This window comes from Hemibagrus wyckioides, linkage group LG24, assembly GCF_019097595.1.
Source record: "Hemibagrus wyckioides isolate EC202008001 linkage group LG24, SWU_Hwy_1.0, whole genome shotgun sequence".
In the NCBI taxonomy this organism is placed as follows: Eukaryota; Metazoa; Chordata; class Actinopteri; order Siluriformes; family Bagridae; genus Hemibagrus; species Hemibagrus wyckioides.
Window position 1 is genome coordinate 17007456 of NC_080733.1, and position 20991 is coordinate 17028446.

General features: G+C 42.2%; 1 protein-coding gene and 1 long non-coding RNA gene across 9 annotated transcripts in view; one reads left to right on the forward strand and one right to left on the reverse strand.

The window, feature by feature from the left end:
• The window catches only part of dnm2a (dynamin 2a), a 52921-nt gene that overhangs the window by 19876 nt on the left and 12054 nt on the right, over positions 1-20991 (forward strand). For 2 of the 7 annotated variants that reach the window (XM_058378165.1, XM_058378160.1), the window contains exons 3-14: positions 33-182; positions 293-595; positions 691-851; positions 2475-2617; positions 3186-3321; positions 3413-3480; positions 4583-4721; positions 8438-8524; positions 10322-10392; positions 11580-11628; positions 13598-13630; positions 18547-18657. In XM_058378165.1, coding sequence (XP_058234148.1) covers positions 33-182; positions 293-595; positions 691-851; positions 2475-2617; positions 3186-3321; positions 3413-3480; positions 4583-4721; positions 8438-8524; positions 10322-10392; positions 11580-11628; positions 13598-13630; positions 18547-18657 — 1451 coding nt within the window. Of the gene's footprint in view, positions 1-32; positions 183-292; positions 596-690; positions 852-2474; positions 2618-3185; positions 3322-3412; positions 3481-4582; positions 4722-6408; positions 6548-8437; positions 8525-10321; positions 10393-11579; positions 11629-13369; positions 13382-13597; positions 13631-18546; positions 18658-20991 lie in introns of all 7 variants that reach the window. The other 5 variants (XM_058378161.1, XM_058378162.1, XM_058378166.1 and 2 more) reach the window with 5 other exon arrangements.
• On the reverse strand, positions 18293-20836 carry LOC131345326 (uncharacterized). Of its 2 annotated transcripts, none has more exons than XR_009203472.1 (3): positions 20678-20836; positions 19326-19543; positions 18293-18638 (listed from the first exon to the last, which is right to left on the reverse strand). It is a non-coding gene; the product is annotated as an uncharacterized LOC131345326 (long non-coding RNA). The 2 variants fall into 2 exon arrangements; XR_009203473.1 differs by having other exon boundaries at positions 20585-20734.

Below are 20991 nucleotides of genomic sequence, written 5' to 3' on the forward strand. Positions count from 1 at the left end.
GTGTGTGTGTGTGTGTGTGTGTGTGTGTATAGAGTATGCCGAGTTTCTACACTGTAAGGGGAAGAAGTTTGTGGACTTTGATGAGGTCCGGATGGAGATCGAGGCTGAGACAGACAGGATCACGGGTTCGAATAAGGGAATCTCCCCCATTCCCATCAACCTGAGAGTCTACTCACCTAATGGTATCTCTCTCTCTCTCTCTCTCTCTCTCACTCACACCCCCCCCCCAAAGTTCTATAAAATATAATCCCCAGTCTTTCTTTCTGTCTCTGTCTCTCTCTCTGTTCATCAGTGTTGAATCTGACCCTCATCGACCTGCCTGGGATGACCAAGGTTGCCGTGGGCGACCAGCCGCCGGATATCGAGCACCAGATCCGCGACATGCTCTTGCAGTTCATCACTAAAGAGAGCTGCCTGATCCTTGCAGTCACTCCAGCCAACATGGACCTGGCCAACTCCGACGCCCTCAAGATCGCCAAGGAGGTGGACCCTCAGGGTCTGCGCACCATCGGCGTGATCACTAAGCTGGACCTGATGGACGAGGGAACAGATGCTCGAGACATCCTGGAGAACAAGCTACTACCTCTGCGCAGAGGTGGGCCTCGTGTACACGTGCAACAAACATGTACCAATGCAGACGTCGTATTCTAACGCCGTGTGTGTGTGTGTGTGTGTGTGTGTGTGTTGCAGGCTACATCGGTGTGGTGAACCGCAGTCAGAAGGACATCGACGGCAGGAAGGACATTCGCGCCGCTCTGGCTGCTGAGAGGAAGTTCTTCCTGTCTCATCCTGCTTACAGACACCTGGCTGAGCGAATGGGAACGCCGCACCTGCAGAAGACCCTCAACCAGGTGAGCCACAACACCCCTGACTCCGCCCACCAACTCTTAAAATCACTAAAATCTCATGTATCTTTTTTTTTCCCTTATCATATTTATTGCTATTTATTTTTTCATATCCAGACTATAAAGTAAAACAGAAAATAAATGTACTCCATATTGACTTTTGCAAAAGTTTGAAAAACAATAAAATATCTAAGCATCTTGATGATGTAACTAATCCATCCGAATTAAACTAGCTGACTAACTCGCCACACAGTATTTAACTAGCTGACTAACTCGCCACACGGTATTTAACTAGCTGACTAACTTGCCACACTGTATTTAACTAGCTGACTAACTCGCCACGCGGTATTTAACTAGCTGACTAACTCGCCACGCGGTATTTAACTAGCTGACTAACTCGCCACGCGGTATTTAACTAGCTGACTAACTCGCCACGCGGTATTTAACTAGCTGACTAACTCGCCACGCGGTATTTAACTAGCTGACTAACTCGCCACGCGGTATTTAACTAGCTGACTAACTCGCCACGCGGTATTTAACTAGCTGACTAACTCGCCACACGGTATTTAACTAGCTGACTAACTTGCCACACGGTATTTAACTAGCTGACTAACTCGCCACGGGGTATTTAACTAGCTGACTAACTCGCCACGGGGTATTTAACTAGCTGACTAACTCGCCACGCGGTATTTAACTAGCTGACTAACTCGCCACGCGGTATTTAACTAGCTGACTAACTCGCCACGCGGTATTTAACTAGCTGACTAACTCGCCACGCGGTATTTAACTAGCTGACTAACTCGCCACGCGGTATTTAACTAGCTGACTAACTCGCCACGCGGTATTTAACTAGCTGACTAACTCGCCACGCGGTATTTAACTAGCTGACTAACTCGCCACGCGGTATTTAACTAGCTGACTAACTCGCCACGCGGTATTTAACTAGCTGACTAACTCGCCACGCGGTATTTAACTAGCTGACTAACTCGCCACGCGGTATTTAACTAGCTGACTAACTCGCCACACGGTATTTAACTAGCTGACTAACTCGCCACACGGTATTTAACTAGCTGACTAACTCGCCACACGGTATTTAACTAGCTGACTAACTCGCCACGGGGTATTTAACTAGCTGACTAACTCGCCACGCGGTATTTAACTAGCTGACTAACTCGCCACGCGGTATTTAACTAGCTGACTAACTCGCCACGCGGTATTTAACTAGCTGACTAACTCGCCACGCGGTATTTAACTAGCTGACTAACTCGCCACGCGGTATTTAACTAGCTGACTAACTCGCCACGGGGTATTTAACTAGCTGACTAACTCGCCACGGGGTATTTAACTAGCTGACTAACTTGCCACGGGGTATTTAACTAGCTGACTAACTTGCCACACGGTATTTAACTAGCTGACTAACTTGCCACACGGTATTTAACTAGCTGACTAACTTGCCATGCGGTATTTAACTAGCTGACTAACTCGCCACATGGTATCACATGAAGTTTTTTTAGTCATCAGTCATGTTTCTATGCAACACTGGAGCTTTTACTAGTTTCTAGTTAGTTAATGGATTAATGATTTGTCTAGCCTTTTGAAACAATCTTCTCCTCGTGTTTTCTCTCACAGCAATTGACTAATCACATCCGGGACACGCTGCCTGGATTACGCAGTAAGTTGCAGTCGCAGCTCTTGTCTCTGGAGAAAGAGGTGGAGGAGTACAAGAACTTCCGTCCAGACGACCCCACACGCAAGACCAAGGCTCTGCTGCAGTGAGTCATGTTCCCTTCACCTCCTCTCCAAACATCTCTGTCAACACCATTCATCCATCCATCCATCCATCCATAAGTCAATCAATCTATCAGTCCATCCATCCAACCATCCATCCATCAACCCATCAATCACATTCCCTCTCACCTCTTCCAAAACATCTCTCAGTCAACAACATCCATCCATCCATCCACGCTTCCATCCATCCATCCATGGGTTGATTTAGGGGTCGATTCAGGGGTCAATTCAGAAGTTGATTCACTAGGAAAGCAGCCCTGACAGGGGTGCAGCTGCACATCACCGCTTTATATCGTATTAATGCACTCGTTACTGATATGTTTTCGTTTCTATAGCAACAGCTTTCACAGGAGGCTTGTATAGAGAGGCAGTGAGGGGGAAAATGTTTATAGATGCTTGTTTCATGAATGTTCCACAACATTAACTGTAACTATAAATGGATAAAAATGTTTGTTTGTAGTTTCATATTTGAATAAATGGAAACTGTATTGAATGCCTGGATAAATAAACATCTCTTTGGTGATTTGTGTGTGTGTGTGTGTGTGTGATCAGGATGGTGCAGCAGTTCGGTGTGGACTTTGAGAAGTGTATCGAGGGCTCAGGAGATCAGGTGGACACGGTGGAGCTGTCCGGAGGAGCCAGGATCAACCGCATCTTCCACGAGCGCTTCCCCTTCGAGTTGGTCAAGGTGAACCACACACACGCGCACACACACACACACACACACACACTTTCTCAAATCCCTCTTTTCACTATTCTCGTGTCTCTGTGTTGGTCAGATTGTGTTTGATGAGAAGGAGCTGCGGCGAGAGATCAGTCACGCCATTAAGAACGTCCATGGTGTCAGGCAAGTGGAGCTTCACTGAGACCTCCTGCAGCCATGACACCGTCTGCTCTCCATAACTAACACACACACACACACGTTGTGAACGTGGACACACATACTAACACTTGTGCATGTCACAAATAAACACTTATTGAATTTAAGGATATACTGAAATTTGACCTCACGGACACTCGCACACGGACACTCGCATACAGATATCCCAGCATTTGACCACACTGACACTTTCACACAAATGTAACTCTGTTTGTCCATATGGACACAAGCACACGGACACTCGCACACAGACACCTTTTGTTCATATAGACACTCGTACACATACCATTTGTCCATATGTACCCTCGCACATTGACACTCGCACACAGACATATGTCCATATGGACACTTGCACACAGACACCTTTTGTCCATATGGACACTCGCACACAGACACTCGCACACAGACACCATTTGTCCATACGGACACTTACACACAGATATACCTCTATTTGAACATACGGACACTCACACATGGACACTCGCACACAGACAGCATTTGTCCATATGGACACTTGCACACAGACACTTGCATACAGACACAATTTGTCCAAACAGACAATCTCATACAGATCTCCTGCCATTTGTCCACATAGACACTCGCACCGATATGACTACTCATACAGGAACTCTAGCACACACATACACACACACACACACACCATTTCACTATGACAGTGTTCGTCTCTGTGTGTTTAAACTGTCGACTCGGCTCTTTTCTATAGATTCAGACACACAGTCTGCTGCTTGGCCTTGTTCGTACTGGTACTGACAACCTGTTTCGTTTTTCCTTCTCTCTCTCTCTCTCTCTCTCTCTCTCTCTCTCTCTTCTGGCTTTCCTCTCCTCTCACTTCATCACCCTGGTTTTTTTCGTCATGTATTGTCTGACTTCTGTTGTCACATGTTTTTTCTTCTTTGGAGTTTCTCACCTCCTCACCGTCTGCATGTCCCTCCTTTTTGCTTCTGTTGTCATTTTTACCTGTTTGTCTGTCTGAACGTTTTTTTTGTCACCCTGTCTGTCTGTCTGTCTGTCCGTCTGTCTGTTTCCCCACACCCCTGTATGTTCTCAGAACTGGCCTGTTCACCCCCGACCTGGCGTTCGAAGCCATCGTGAAAAAGCAGATCGTAAAGCTGAAAGAGCCCTGTCTCAAATGTATCGATCTGGTGATTCAGGAGCTCATCAACACGGTCAGGCAGTGCACCAACAAGGTACTGCGCTGCTGCCCGGCCCTTACACAGGGGCGGGGGCGCTCTGTCGGCGAGAGGGGGCGGGGTCACACCGGTCTCGCAAGACGCCACACAAACACCACTCTCGTTAAGCTTCCCTTCCATCACAAAGCGAAATGAGAGCTGTCCAGATTTAAAGAAATTCCTGACCAATTTAGAACGTGTGGTTGGACTGCTCAGGTTAAGTTCAACAGTAACAGTCTCACACCACCGAGATCCTCATGAAATATTCAAGCAGCTCGGTGTAACCAGACTCCGCACTGGAGCGAACGTTATAGCGCCTGAATGGATCGCGTGCCCGGAGTGACCCCCGTCAGCCTGCCGGCCGCCCCGTGTGCAGGGTCCAGCTGTCGTGTGTTGAGGTTTTGTGCTGGTCTTGTGCAGCCGAGACGAACGGACTCGGGATCCCGCTCGTCTCACGTCCAAAAGGAGCAAACCGCACGGCACGGCCGATCGACTTCCACCAAGCCGAAAAATCGGCCACTGCATCACTGGTTTCAATACGCACTCATCCGTTTAAAGCTCTCTGTTATACCAGGGGATTCAATCCACCTTTAGTTTCCTGTACGGCTTTAACGTAAGGAAGTGGTGATAATGCACAAAATAATGAAGTTATGCATATGATATTGCGCGTCCGTTAAGGATATGTAAAATTTGTTGACTAGCAAATTAGCGATCCGTCTAGCACAGGATTGTCAAACCGTATCCACAAAGGGCCGGTGCTGGTGCAGGTTTTCATTCCAACTGTAGCACCTGAGTCTACTGAAAGCCAGGATCAGTTGATTAAACAGGTGGAATCAGGTGTGGCTTCTGCTCGGCTGGAATAAAAACCTGCACCCACACCGGCCCTTCGTGGATATGGTTTGACACCCCTGGTCTAGCAGGACGCATGGAGTTTGAGTCCCTAGAACAGGGATCCTCAAATCTGGCCCACAAGATCCACTTTCCTGCAGAGTTTAGCGTGCTCAGGTGTGTTTGATTAAGGTTAGACCTCTCATGATGTTAATAAGATGAAGAAACACAGCTTAACCAGAAACCTGAAAGATGACACACAAAAATGAGTCACAAAGTGAAGCTAGCTCGGTGATGGGCGCGAGAAAGAGGAGAAGGGATTGAAGTGGAGCTGTTGGGGGGGGGGGGGTGAATCAGAGGACGATAAAAAAAAAATTTTTTTGTCGAAAAATTCGGGGTTTGCTTCGCTTCGATCGACGCTGTTGAATTTAATAACGAGAAAAACAAAGCGCTTTTTCGTCTCCTAATGAGCCACTTTTATTGATTTATTTATTAATTTATATTTATTTATTCATTTTGAAATGCGTTTTATTTCCTTTGTGGACTCAACTTCACTTGATTTGAAGTGTAAAAAACTCCAAAGCAGCTCTTTAAATGTGGCGGATGAGGGCCGATTGAAATCAGTGCTGTAACGCACGCCGGGAGGATCACAGAGGGATTTATGGGTAATTCAGCTAGCAGTGAGGATGTGGAAACGGCGGCCTGCCTCTTTTTGGACTGGTATAAGTGTCTGTCTAGAGATTAGTGATTAATAACTAACTAAAATTTTTCTTCTTCTTCTTCTTCTTCTTCTCCTTCTCCTTCTGTTGTTTTTCTTCCCCCTCTTCTCCCTCACGCTCTACGACGCGACTCTTTTCCCTCTTCCCCGAATGCTCAGAACGGGGCTCTTCACCCCTGACTTGGCCTTCGAGGCCATGGTGAAAAAGCAGATCCTCAAACTGAAAGCTCCCAGTCTGAAGTGCGTGGACATGGTGATGAACGAGCTCACCACGCTCATCAGAAAGTGTTCCAACAAGGTAAACCACGAGAGGAGCGATGAACCAACCCAGCATCTCGTCCCATTCCTCCTGGTCGCGTTCTCGTATCTCCACGCTTTTGGTTCCTTCACCCTGTCAGCCAATCAGCACCTGTTTGTCTGAGACCTGCCCTTCTTCCACGCAGCCGCGCTTGGCCATGGCCATCCTCCATCTTTGCTCTGTCCGCGTCAGGTCATGAATCCAGCATCCCAGTTCCGGTTTCCAGAACTGACCGCTCTGGAAAAGCACCATTTTGTTTGTGCTTCCTGTCCCTGCTTCTTCAGCAGTCTGATAGACTGCCCATTTCTTCACGCCCATCTCACCCCCAAAAACCTCTCGTTTAGCCTCATGCGTGTGAAACTGATATTAGCTCCAGAACAACCAGTTTTTATCTGTATCGGTTAAGAAATGCCGCTTAAAGAAAACGCATTCGAATCATTTCAAGAATTCGGTTTAATCAGATACAGTTAACTAAGTACAGAAGTTAAACCTTTGGACACGTGCTGTTACCGGAAAATAATCAACAAACATGATGGAGTTCCCTTTTCTCCACCCTGGAGTGGATTGTTTTCCGAATAACATCAAATTTTTTTATTCCTTTTGTACCACAGCAGTTTATTTTTAACGTTGTAAAATGTCAGAATTAATAATAATAATCCCATTATTATTGTTTACCTGCGCTGTTTGAGTGATGAGGTTCATCTGCCCCCTTGTGGTAGTAGGTGGAACTGCGTCCAGAGCCTACACAGTTTTCTTTACTCACCCAAGTTTTTCTTTTTCTTTTGAGGTTAAAATAGAAAGAACATCCATCTCTCTCTTTTTCTCTTGCTTTCTTCCACTTTCTCTCTCTCTGTCAATCTCTCTCTCGTCTAACTAACGCCACTTAACCACTGCATCACTCTCGGCTCTGGAAAACGTCTATATTTCTGATGCTCAGCATCTCAAATATAGACTGACATTTGCTCATATCATTTATTTATTTTATTTAAAATTATTTCTTTTTGTTAACCATGTTGGACATTTTACAGACTTAGATTGGATGCATTACATTCTGTAGTTCTAGTGGAGGTTTGATTAGTAAGAGTTTATATTAGAGCTGCACAAAATAACAGCTTAAAAATGTCATTAAAAAAAATGACATTACAAAATCGGAACATTTACAAACATTTTCCATTATTATTAATAGCAATTTCTCTATATATTACCATACATAGAGAAAAAATATTTATTTATTCGTAAACTAACACAGTGTACAGAAGATTTTAGACTTTTTTAGATTTAGATTTTTTTTCTTTGTTTAAATCCCCCTATGCTAATTTTGTGTATTTAAAATTTTATTTATTAATTTTTTTTTGGATTTAAATTTGTTTTTATTTCTGTGCATTTTGCATTTTTTTTAAATTAATTTTATGACTTATTTGTACAGCACTTTTTAGCTATGAATAAAAAAAAGGAAAACAGTCTATCAAAAATCTTTGGAGACTTTAGCGGCGTTTTCCAAAATCAAACACATAAAAAAAAATAAATAAAAAAAAATCAAGGAGAATTTTGTAATCTTGGTTTAGGCGTGTTTGTGCGGCTCTAATAAAGATTTATGAATTAATCATGTGATTTATTAAAGCCGATCCTATTTAGCTGATGGTGAAAGCTTTGCTCACTGATCTGTGGTGTGTGTGTGTTTGTGTGTGTGTGTGTGTGTGTGTGTGTGTGTTTGTGCTGATTGCAGTCTTGGTCAAAAGCAAGTGCCTCCTCTTTGGTCTTCTTTCTGTGAAGTAGATCATGCTGGTGCTTGCTTTTGGTTGTGGGCAGCTTCCTATTCCATTACTGTGTGTGTGTGTGTGTGTTCAATAAACCCCGTATTCTGCAGTGTTGTGATTTTTGTGTCTGTAGCTGAACTCGTACCCCCGGCTGAGAGAGGAGACAGAGAGAATCGTCACTACATATGTCCGAGAGCGAGAGGGCAAGACAAAGGACCAGGTGATACACACACACACACACACACACACTCCTAAAGACCATCCATTAAAGAACGGTCTCTGTCCCCCTAAGCAACATGCCTTAAAGAACTCTCTCTGTCCCCCTAAGGACCATCCTTTTAAAAAATAGTTCCTCTAATGACCATTCCTTGAAAAACAGTTCTCCTAAGGACCATCCCTTAAAGAATTATGTCTGTTCCCATAAGGGACCATCCTTTAAACAACTCTGTCTCCCCTTAAGGACTATCCTTTAAAGAACTGTCTCTGTTCCCTAAGTACCATCCCTTAAAGAACTCTCTCTGTCTCCCTAAGGACGATCCCTTAAAGAACAGTTCCCCTAAGGACGATCCCTTAAAGAACTCTCTCTGTCCTCTTACGGACCACCCCTTAAAAAACATTTCATCTAAGGACCATTCCTTAAAAAACTCTCAGCCCCCCCCAGATCATCCCTTAAAGAACTGTCTCTCTTTGACTATAGTGGGTCCTGGATATTGTTGACCAGTCTGGCTGTGGATGTATCGCAAACTGTATCGCAAAGACTGTATTGCAAAGATCATGCCCCAAAAGTTCCCAAAAGGACTGGACCCCTAAGGACTGTACCCCAAAGAACTGTCACTAAAAGCATCATCCCTCAAAGAATGTTGTCCAACCCTTAAAGAACAGTTCCCCCAAAGAACTGTCACCCAAAGGACCATACCTTAAAGGACTGTTCCTTAAAGGACCATTCCTGAAAGAACAGCTCCCAAAGGACTATCCCTGAAAGAACTGTTCCCAAAAACCATCCCTGAAAGAACTGTTCCCAAAAACCATCCCTGAAAGAACTGTTCCCAAAAACCATCCCTGAAAGAACTGTTCCCAAAAACCATCCCTGAAAGAACTGTTCCCAAAAACCATCCCTGAAAGAACTGTTCCCAAAAACCATCCCTGAAAGAACTGTTCCCAAAAACCATCCCTGAAAGAACTGTTCCCAAAAACCATCCCTGAAAGAACTGTCCCCTAAAGAACCATCCCTAAAAGAACTGTTTCTAAGGGACTGTCCCTCAAAAGACAATACCCCAAAGGACCATCCCTAAGAAGAAAGGACTGTCCCCCAAAGACCATCCCTGAAAGAACTGTTTGCAAAGGACCATCTTTAAAAGGAGTGTTTCCCAAAAGACTATCCCTGAAAGAACTGTTCCCAATAGACCATCTTTTAAAGAACTGTTCCCCAAAGGACCATCTTTTAAAGAACTGTTCCCCAAAGGACCATCTTTTAAAGAACTGTTCCCCAAAGGACCATCTTTTAAAGAACTGTTCCCCAAAGGACCATCTTTTAAAGAACTGTTCCCCAAAGGACCATCTTTTAAAGAACTGTTCCCAAAAGGACCATCTTTTAAAGAACTGTTCCCCAAAGGACCATCTTTTAAAGAACTGTTCCCAAAAGACCATCTTTTAAAGAACTGTTCCCCAAAGGACCATCTTTTAAAGGACTGTCCCCCAAAAGAATTGCCCAAAATGAAAAGAATATTCATGGCTTAAAGAGCTGTCACCTAAAGGACCATTCCCCAAAGCATAATCTAGTAAAGGACTGTCACCAGAAGAACAGTCCCTTAGAGGAGCATACATTGAGAGATGGTCCTTTGAAGGACTGTTCTTCTTGTGACCCTCAAAGCACCATTTTCTAAAGAACCGTGCTCCAAACATCATCCCTAAAGAACCCCCATGCCCTCTTTCTACTCTTACATAAAACATGCTTTCAGCTCTTGTTCATTTAAATATCTGTCTGCTGTCTGGAGTCACTATGGATCTCTGTCTTCAGGTTCTGTTGCTGATTGACATCGAGCTGTCTTACATCAACACCAACCACGAGGACTTCATTGGATTTGCCAAGTATGTGTACACTCTCACTCGTGTGTGTATTAGTGTGTGCTTTACAGGCTTTGGTCTTTGTTGGTCAAGTGTGTATGCTGGAGGTTTGTACTAATCCCTGTAGTCTGGACTTTGCCTTAAACCTGAACTAAACTGCTCCTTGTGGCGTGTGCTCCATTAGAGAAAATGGTGTTCTAACCATTTCAAACAAACTTTCTTGATTAACGTAAAGCCAGGATATCAGGCAGCATGAAGGACCAATGAGATTGTAACAGTCCAGATCTTGGCCATAGAAAACCTCTTTGGTCTTTTATTTCTGTGCATTGTAGATGATGTAAACATAAATATATTTACACCAACAAAAATTTCATTAAGCCTAATTGTTGAAAAACACTGGAAAGTTCTGGGAAGCTCTGTGCAAGATGGTCGCCATCAATGTATCTGGATAAGTGTGCAGTGTACTGTAGGTGTCTGTTGGTGAGACTAGAAGAAGCCTATTATGACTGGTGGTGGTTTTAAGGTGGACTGCTAGCATAACCTTATTAGCCAAGTGAGTCCTGGTGCTTACTGTGGTTTTATTTAGAACTAGCAACTAGCCGTTCGGTTTAAACAGATCAGACGGCTTATTCCATTTTATCTTCAATAGAAAATCTCCAAAAAAATGCTCTCTGTGAGTTTGCATGGGTGTAGATTTAGCATGATTTTGCTAGGCCAAAGCGAGAAATAATTTGTTCAGGAAGTTTGCCTAACGTGTTTGAGAACGTGGTTCATCCCAATTTTTACGCTGCATGCTTTTCAGTCGCTACTCACACCGTCAATAAAACCGGTGCTCGTGTACAGCATGTACAGTAGTGAAAGGCTTCCTGGTTCAGTTTGCCGTGTGACCTGGTCCGTTGTGCGCATGCACGGAGTGCGTGTGGTAGCATTAGCGCTCACGCTAGCCCTGTTAACAGTTGTCGTCACGTCACATTTTCAGTCTGGACCACCGGAGGCTGGATGACGGTACCCTTCCAAGGTACGACAGCGACAGGTTCGGCTTTTTCCCCAGCCTATTAGTCCAGCAGTGCAGGTTTAGCTCACGCTTGTTCGGATTTATTAGTGCTGTACACAATCTGGAGTAGTAATGTGTCCGATTAATTGTTTTCTTTCTTTTTGTCTTTTCTTTCTTCGGTCCTTTTGTGTCTTTTTCCTCTTTCTCCTCAATCCAGTGCACAACAGAGAACACTCGCAAACAAGAAAAGGCCTATTCCAAACCAGGTATGTCCCGCCCCACAGCTCTCACCCATCACTTTTCTTTTTATTATTATTATTATTTATTATTATTGGTGTTGTTTTTCCTTCATGTATCACCCTTGCCTTTCATGAATAAAGTGTACTCTCACCCGTGTGTCTTCCTGCTGCACTGATTGCTGCATATCAGCAGTTGAAACTGTTTACTTTGGGTGATTTTCCACTGTACATTTTAAAGAAAACAAAAGACGTGTGCAAACAGGAACTAATGAGATTTCAAAGTTCCCGTTTATTTTCAGACATTGCATCGTCCTTTGATTATCATTTCGGTTTTTTTGCCTTACTGGCCATTTGCTGGACCAGCTCATGTCCTCTGCAACAAAATTACTGAACAGAAAATAAATTAATGATCTTTTTTTTTTTACATTTTTGATTTGTTGATAGAATTTGGTTTGTTGTTGCTGTGCAGTGGAATAAACCCCCGTACACTCATACGGACTCGATCTATCCAGCACCTTAAAGCTTTTGGGGATCCTCAAAAGGTTCTTCACCGAATGGGTTCCAAGCGGAACTGTTTCAGAAAGCTAAGAATCCTCGACTGTCCAGAGCAGCCTTAAGAAAGCCTTCGTCTAGAAATAAAACAAACATTTGAGTAGATTATTCTTGCTTTGGTTGGACCTACAGTACACAGGAACAGTGCTGCTAGTTCTACGCCAGAAGTACCTTTGGGTTCCTGTTGGTATTAAAAATCTTTGGAATCTTTTGGCACTGGACTTGGTGACCATTAGCAAAGCAAAAAAATTTTAAAGAGGAAAAAAAAGGTCATCTAGTACCCTAAGTGTTTCTTTGACTTCCCTCCATCTAGAACCTTTTAGACTACTACAGAAGTCCATGTTGAATCTAATTTCTCATAGCTGTTCAAAGAACCTTTGACGAACCCTGTATGTCCTTGATTATAGAGCACCCCCCCCTCCCCACCCCTCCCTTTTTGTTTTCCCCTCTTTCCACCATACTCATGAACTTCCAGCCAAACCCCCGGTGTGCTCTGTCACCCCCGGTGTGCTCTGTCTCCCCCTGCTGGGCTGGTTCTAGCATGTTCACGCTACGTTTCCACAGTTAAATCCTTCTGAAAGTTTCACAGCAGTCACCGTGTCCCAGCCAGGAGCGATCAGAGAGTGATAGAATCAGGCGAGCGCTGCACCTCGTCGCCGCCGCCCCCGCTCTCCCCTACACCTTCCACACACTAATTTAGCATGCGATGCTCATCAGGCATGAACGTGCTACCACAGCTACCAAACCCTGACACGGCAACCAGCGATCAGTATTATTCCTATTATTCTCATTTAAATACAAGCTCAATTAACTTGTTTTTTCTTCCTTTTTTCCCATTTTTTTTTATTTTTGTAGAGTAATTTAAAAAAGCGCATGGATTGCAACTGTGACAATGAAGCAGCATTTATGATACCTGCAAGATTTTTCATATTGCAAGTGAATCTAATTGCATGTACTTGTGTTCTGTTGCTCTCTCTCTCCCTCTCTCTCTCCCTCTCTCTCTCTCTCTCTCTCTTTATATACATATATATATATATATATATATCTTGCTCCCTTCCTTTTCCTCTTTGATGTTGTCTCCTGGGATGTCCTTCCCTTGCTTTTTGCTTATCCTCTGACTTGACCACCCCCATTCCCCAAATCCTGTCCTAACCTCACCCCTCCTCCTCCTCCTCCCTGTCCTCTTCTTCCCCTTCATCCTTATCCATCACTGCAGGGTGAAATACTGGTAAGTACCCCGCACAAACAAACTTCGCCCTTCGCCCGGTCAGGGGGTCACCAGGGCTCAGCCAGTCAGGAGAACTGAGGCTATACACTTCGGACCGCTGTCCAGTCCAATCCAGCCGTCCACGCCGTGTGTTTATTTCTGTTTGTATTAAGTCGCTCGGCGTATCGTTTTCCGATTTGGTTTTAACCGAAGAAATTGTTTTGTTTTGCCTCGCAGCTAAGCGGACTCGTAGACGGAACACCAGAAAAGGTATTCCAGTTCTCACACTTTGAACGGTGGAACCCGGGAGGAATCGAATCGCACTTGTCGTTGCCGTTACCAGTAATCGGTAACGCTCCTAATTCTCGTTACGGTACAATTAAGCAGCTTTTAATCCTCTAACACACCGGTAATTCAAGGACGTAATTGAACACGTTAATGCAAACATTACTAACCATGTCATTATGGATATGATATATGTCTGTTATCATTGAAAGGAGCACTCCAGCACTTTTTAATCCCCAGCCTTATTCGCAGCTTGTGTAGTGTGTGTGTGTGATTTACCAGACACCACAGAGCAGAGTCTCAATGTTTCTTCACACTGAGGAAACAAACAGAAAATCTCTGTTTAACCCAAAACGTCATCTGAACATCAGAGAGATGCTGGACATGAGCTTCGGAAAGAAAGCTCTGAGCATTTAGGGTCTTTCATAGGAGAAGGAGGAGAAGCTTCATCGGCAAGAGGGGAGATGATTAACAGCAAGATGTGATATCTCGAATTCTTTATCAATGTATGTGTATAAAATGAGATAAGGGTATCTTCGTTTTGAGGAAGATGGACACTGGATCGAATACAGTAGACGCTGAATCAAATGCAGCCAACACTAAGTCGAGTGCAGTAGACACTGAAGCGAATGCAGTTGGTACTGAATTGAATGAATGCTATAGACACTAAATCGAATACAATAGATACTTAATCGAATGCAGTAGGAATTAAATCAAATGCAGTAGACACTGAATCGAATTCAGCAGGAACTGAATCGGATGCAGTAGGAATTGAATCAAATGCATTAGACACTGAATCAAATGCAGCAGGAACGGATTTAAATTCAATAGATCGAATACAACTGACACATTACACAAGTTTTCTAACTTAAAAAACAAAAGTAAAACAAGTTAATTAATTGTTACTATGTTTAGTCCTATTTGTCCTACTGAGAATGTTTTAGAGAGTGCTCTGAGTGAAGAAATGATGAAAGCTTTCTACAGAAATCTGCAGTTTCACTGACACCCCATCATCTGACTTGGACTCACTTGGGTTTAGAGTAAAGAGTTTTTATTTATTTATTTATATTGTTTATTTCGTTTTTTTAATCCTCAATTTGAAATTCTCATCTGCGGAGGTAAAGTCACACACGCGCTACAGACACAGTGGTTAAAAAATGTTGAAGTACTCCTTTCTTTGGTAGCCTGCATTCATTTACAGGAATAAAAGTGATGCCTCGGTTGTCCTGCGGTCTGGCTGAGTGCTGGCAGCTCCTCCAGGGGGCGCCGAGTTTGCCTTGTGGAGGAATGGGCTGTGGGAAGGGAAAGGGGGTGGGGTCAGAGGGAGGTAAAACAACCTCGTTCTAAAATGATGTGTGTGTGTATATGTTTCCTTTCTATATAATCATCTTCTCAAAGAAACTTCACCATATCAACATTTTGAAGCAGTTAATGTTCGCAGCTGCCCTTCTGGGAAATAAATCAACACCTTCTGACCAATCAGAGTCCAGAATTCGACAACGCTGTGTTAGAAACGGATTTGTTGCCTCGCAGTTTATCGCCTAAATTCGACAGGCTTTTCTTTTCATCTTGTTACATTATAAGCAGTTTCTCTTCGCATATTTAATGATGAATAGAAACCTGGAAGAATTCAAATGCAGTAGACACTGAATCGAATGCAATAGGCACTGAATCAAAAGCAGAAGGAACTGAATCGGATGCAGTAGACACTGACTAGAATGCAGTTGGTGCTGAACTGAATGCTATAGACACTGAATTGAATACAGTAGATACTGAATTGTCTGCAGTAGACACTGAATCAAAAGCAGCAGGGACTGAATCGAATGCAGTATGCACTGAATCGAATGCAGTATGCACTGAATCGTTTAAAGTTCGACAGCCTTTTCTTCTCATCTTGGTACATTATAAGCAGTTTCTCCTTGTATATTCTATGACGAATAGAAACCTGAAAGAATTCAAATATTCCAAAAGTTAGTTATTCCTTCGTTTTCTGCGATATTAAAAATAAATCCTTATTGGATTAATGGTGGTAGCTGAAGTGGTTAAGGCTCTTGGTTTTTGAAAGATTAGGGTTTAATCCCCAGCACCGCCAAGCTGTCACTGTTGGGGCCCTTGAGCAAGGCCCCAGCCCCTTCTGCTCCAGGGGCGCTGTATCATGGCTGACCCTGTGCTCTGACGCTAATATTTCATTTTGATGATTAAGTTATTTTCAGCTCAGTGTCGAGTCCGGGTTAGTCGGCGGTGTTTACCTCGCTGATTGTCCAGCCCTGCTCTATATGAGTGCTTCCTTTAAAAACAGTAATCAATATATAATCAAAACTAATCAATTTCACACTAATATTATTTTAAATGTAATTAGGTGAATTGTTGGTGTCTGGGCTTTATTTTCTCTTTATTATTTTATTTTTAACTAAACAAAAAATCTGATTTAATGCAATTGATAGGCATCAAAATTGTTTAGACGCCTGTGATGTACGCTATCAGCTGTTGAGGGTGTGTGTGTGTGTGTGCAATAAAACCTCAATCAAATAGAAGTACAAATATTTAACACTTAAAATAAATAAAATTAATTAATGAATTTAAAAATTATGGAATAAGTAAAGAGATTTTATATATATATATATATTAATTAAAGAACTAACTAAATAGAAATAAATTAATACATTAACAAATTAATGAGAAAACTAAATAAATAAAAATATAAATAAATAAATAAAATGTCGAGATTTAGTTTAGAAAGAATTAGATCGTGGACAGTAAATTAGTCACAAAAAAACGAAAGACGATTCATAGATTTTTGATAGAGCTTTCTAGATTTAAGGGCATATTTTTTTAAAGGAGAAATCTTGAAGTTGTATGTAAAAATGTAGAAATAAACCAATTTATTCCAAATGTATTTATTTTTATATATTTGTTTTGGAGAAATTTTTACCTTGTTAAAATATTATCTAAAGGTTATTATTAGTTCTTGACAGAAATCCTTGATTTAAGTGAATAAAAACCTGGAGTAAAAACTCAGACTGGTGAAAATGGAAAGTGATTGGAGTTGGGTTCAGTGACATGTCACTGTGCTGAAATCTGGAAACTGAAACCGCACTTTTCCTGTTCAAACAGGAAGTGGACTTTTATCTCTCTCTCTCTCTCTCTCTCTCTCTCTCTCTCTCTCTCTCCCGTGTATCTGAGGGTTTGTAAGCGTTTCCTCACCAAGGCAAACAGCCCATATGGGTTTTTTCTCTGTTGGTCTCCTGTCCTGTCCTCCCGCCTGCTGCCCCGCCTGCTCGTTAGTTTTGGCACCCACGTTTCTCTTAGCTGAAGAGCACAGAGTGAGCGGTGGGGGGTTGGAGGGAGAGGTGGTGCTCCAAATTGGACGTTCAGGATTTTATTTTATATCAGCAGATTTTGGACAAATTAAAACGTAGAAACTTACGGAAACAACATGAGATCACGATCTCTCCTCCTCTCCCTCTTCACCACTTTATTTACTCCATCATTAATAATTCACACCTCTTTCCCTCTCTCTCTCTCTCTCTCTCTCTCTCTCTCTCTCGATCTCCCTCCCTCTCTCCCTCCCATCTCTTAATTTTTTTTCTCTAATGTTTAATTAGGTGTTAATTGATGTTAAACCTCACTAACCCTTTAACCTCTGTGATTTAGCGAGCGTCGAGCAGCTTAGCTTTTACTCACCCCTTGAATCCTAACAGGCCACCGCCGACCCCTTACCTTCACTCCTCTAGCCCTCTGTTCAGTGTGGATGCCATCGACACACCCACACACACACACACACACACATAACCCTTTTATGCATGTTGAAACCTTCACAACTTTATTCACATCATTAACACATAATCATTAAAACTCCATCATTAAATTGCGCTCCTCCCTCACTGCTCACGTCATCACACAAACCTTCCTTTATGTAACGTCTCGGAGGAATTCGTTCGGATATTATCTATTAACTGAACGTGCGGTCAGTGATTCACTTTGGTCTGGAGTTGGAAAAAAATTCTTGCAAAATTCTGCCTTGATTTTGTGCCAAATTGCTTTGGATTTCTGAAACGAATTTACTGACTTCATTCACATATGAAAAACATTTAAAATATAAATAATAAACATTTAAATAAAAATATGTTGTAGATCCACACCTTGTTCACATTGGCATTAAATATAATACACATGAAATAAAAACTCGGGCATTTTCTTGAGCTGAAAATGTAGAGAAATTTCAGGAAGAAATGTTCTTGAGCTAAATTTTGTTTGTTTGTTTGTTTATTTATTTATTTATTTATTTATTTATTCATTCAGCTCAGTTTAATGTTTCTTCCTGATATATTCAGTTCAGCATAACATTTTATAAAGTATAAGATTTTTACGTTTTCCTGAAATATGCAGATGTTATTAAATTTTTTAAACAGATTAAAACACACACACACACACACACACACACACAGCTAAGTGCATTACAGTTTCAGCAGTTATTCAAACGCTGGACTTTCTTCAGACAGCCATGATTTAAATAAATAAATTAAATAATTAATTAAAAAGAAATCAGAATTATGTTCGATATGCTGTTTTAAATAAATATATGTATATTTTAAAATGTCAGAAATGTCAGAAATTTTAATACAAAAAAACCCCAACAAAGCATGATTTAATGAATAATTTTAATAAAAGCAAATAAATAATTAAAACAACCATTTTGGCAAAAATGCAGTACAGACTGTTGTCCCTGTTTAAAAAGGTGTTTGTGTGCAGGTAAGTGTGAGACTGCGTGTGTGCGCGTGTGTGCGCGTGTGCGCGCGTGTGTGTGTGTGTGTGTGCGTGCGTGTGTGTGTGCGTGTGTGTGTGTGCGTGTGTGTTTCTCCAGCTCCCCGTGACGTTTTCCCTCTCCTCCCTCCACGCAGGTGATCCGTAAAGGCTGGCTCACCATCAACATCAGCTTCATGAAGGGAGGATCTAAGGAGTACTGGTTCGTCCTGACCGCCGAGTCTCTGTCCTGGTACAAGGATGAAGAGGTGCGAGAAATAAAAATACTCATTCTGCCAAACTGTAATTAATAATTAGTCATTGTTCATATAGTTTGGGTTTAAAATGGAAAAAAACTAAGCTCAAACTGGACCATAAACCTGCTGGAATTCAGTTTTTATATTTATTATTATGTATTTAATTGGATATTCTTGAGACTTTACGACTTAAAGCGGCAGTGTGTGATTTTTTTTTAATTTTATTTTTATTTTATTTTTTTAATTTTTATTCTAAGCTTTTGATTGAATTTTTCTGGCCCGGAAAGCAGCTCAGCTTGAACAGAGCTAGCGTTTTTTAAAGGGGGTGAGGGATTTAAAGAGACAAAGCTGAATTGTTTTTGTTAAAATTTGACCCGTAGGCAGAGGTGGACTTTAAAATTTACACACGGCTGCTTTAATCTTTTTTTTTTTTTCGCTTTTTGAATTGAGGTAGTAGAGGGTAAACTCCACACTAATCATTTAACTTGATCACATTGCTAGGCCCTGCCCACTTCACTTTCCCCAGTAAAGACTCCGCCCCCACCAATTCGTGGGAATTGGCGCTCAGGGCAAATCTAGATTTATTGTTTTCCTGCTTCATCCTTGTCAGATTTGACCGTAATTAGAAATGGAGCATTACACCGACGTACAAGATCTGCCGTAATATGTCTGACTCGTACCTGCGTCTCAAAGATGAAGAGTTATAGCCTCGTCTTTTCTGACCCGTGTGTGTGTGTGTGCGTCCCGGCCCAGCCTAACCAATGTGCGGACTACTGTTCAGCTGCAGCGTAATGAACAGGTAGTCTGAACACTGGGCAGGCGGTGGGGGGGTCATAGGGGAGTCATGAGGGGGCAGCACAGCCGTCCGGGCTGCAGGTCAGTGTCCTGGATATGAGGCCTGGAGGGAGGGGGATGGGCGAGAGAGAGAGAGAGTGAGAGAGAGAAGATTAAACATTCAGCTTGGGCAAGATGATTCGATCTACGCTCAAATGCACACACTGTTCACAAAACATTCTCAAAGATTCATTTCATAGTATTCAAACCACGGGTTGAACCGTCACTGACCACTGATCTCTAATTCTGATTCAAGCCGGTCAGTGACATAAAAGTTCACTCAATTAGAATAAAGAGAATCCGTGTAACCAAAATCAAAAGAATCAGTGTCAAAGGAATCAGAATGAACAGAATCCGTATCAAATATCAAAGGAATCAGGATCAACATAACCAGAGGAGTCGGAATCGGAACCAACAGAGTCATAATAAAAAGGAATCGAAATCAACTGAATCAGTATAAGTGGAATTTGATACTGATCTGGTTGATTCAACAAATTTGATATTGATTCATTTGATTCAGATAAATTTGATATTGGTTAATTTGATTCAGATAAATTTGATACTGATTTATTTGACTCAAATAAACTTAACACTGATTCAGTTGATTCAGATTAATTTAACACTTTTTTAGTTGATTCAGATAAATGTGATACTGATCCATTCGTTTCAGATAAAGTTGATATGATTCAGTTGATTCAAATCAATTTGATACTGATTCATTTGATTCACAAAACGTTGATACTGATTCAAGTGATTCAGACTCCTTTGTTACTGATTCAGCAAATCCAAAATGAACAAAATAAAAAAAAATCAACTGAATCCAAATCAACAGAATCAAAGTAACCAGAACTGAATCAAAGGAATCAGAATCGATGGAACTGTGGAGTACGACTGGAAACCGAATCAGCGTAACTGGAATAAACGTAATAAATCAGAATCAAATGAATCAACTTCATGAGAATGGACAGAATTAGCAGAAAAGGAATCTTACTGAATCAGTTAGAACTTCTATATCAGTTAACAACTTAACTCAACTATCTGAAACTAGTACTTTAACACACAAAGCTAAAAAGTTTCTGTTGCAGCTCTAAAATAAAACACTCACCAGTTCAGACCAGAGGAGAGAGAGCGTGAGTGAGTGTGTGAGTGTGTGTGAGTGTGTGAGTGTGTGAGTGTGTGAGTGTGTGAGTGTGTGTACCTCTCTCTCCCAGGCATTTCTTTAGACACACACACCACCAAGATAGAGGTTTTAGTAAAAATCCAGAGCGGAGTGCCGCTTCCTGCCGCTCGGGTTCCCGGTTTTGAAGAGAAAGGCGGACGGCAGCGTGTGGGGTGACGGTACACGGTGGGAGCGGAGTGACGTGGCAGGGCTGAGACGTTCCAGTCGGGATCTGACTTTGGAATTTGCAGGAAATCGTACTGGGTTACTGGGGAAAGGGGGGGGGTCTGTGTTCTTTTGGAGTGATGTAACTGTTGGGATAGCTTTGTTCCCCTCTCTCTCTCTCTCTCTCT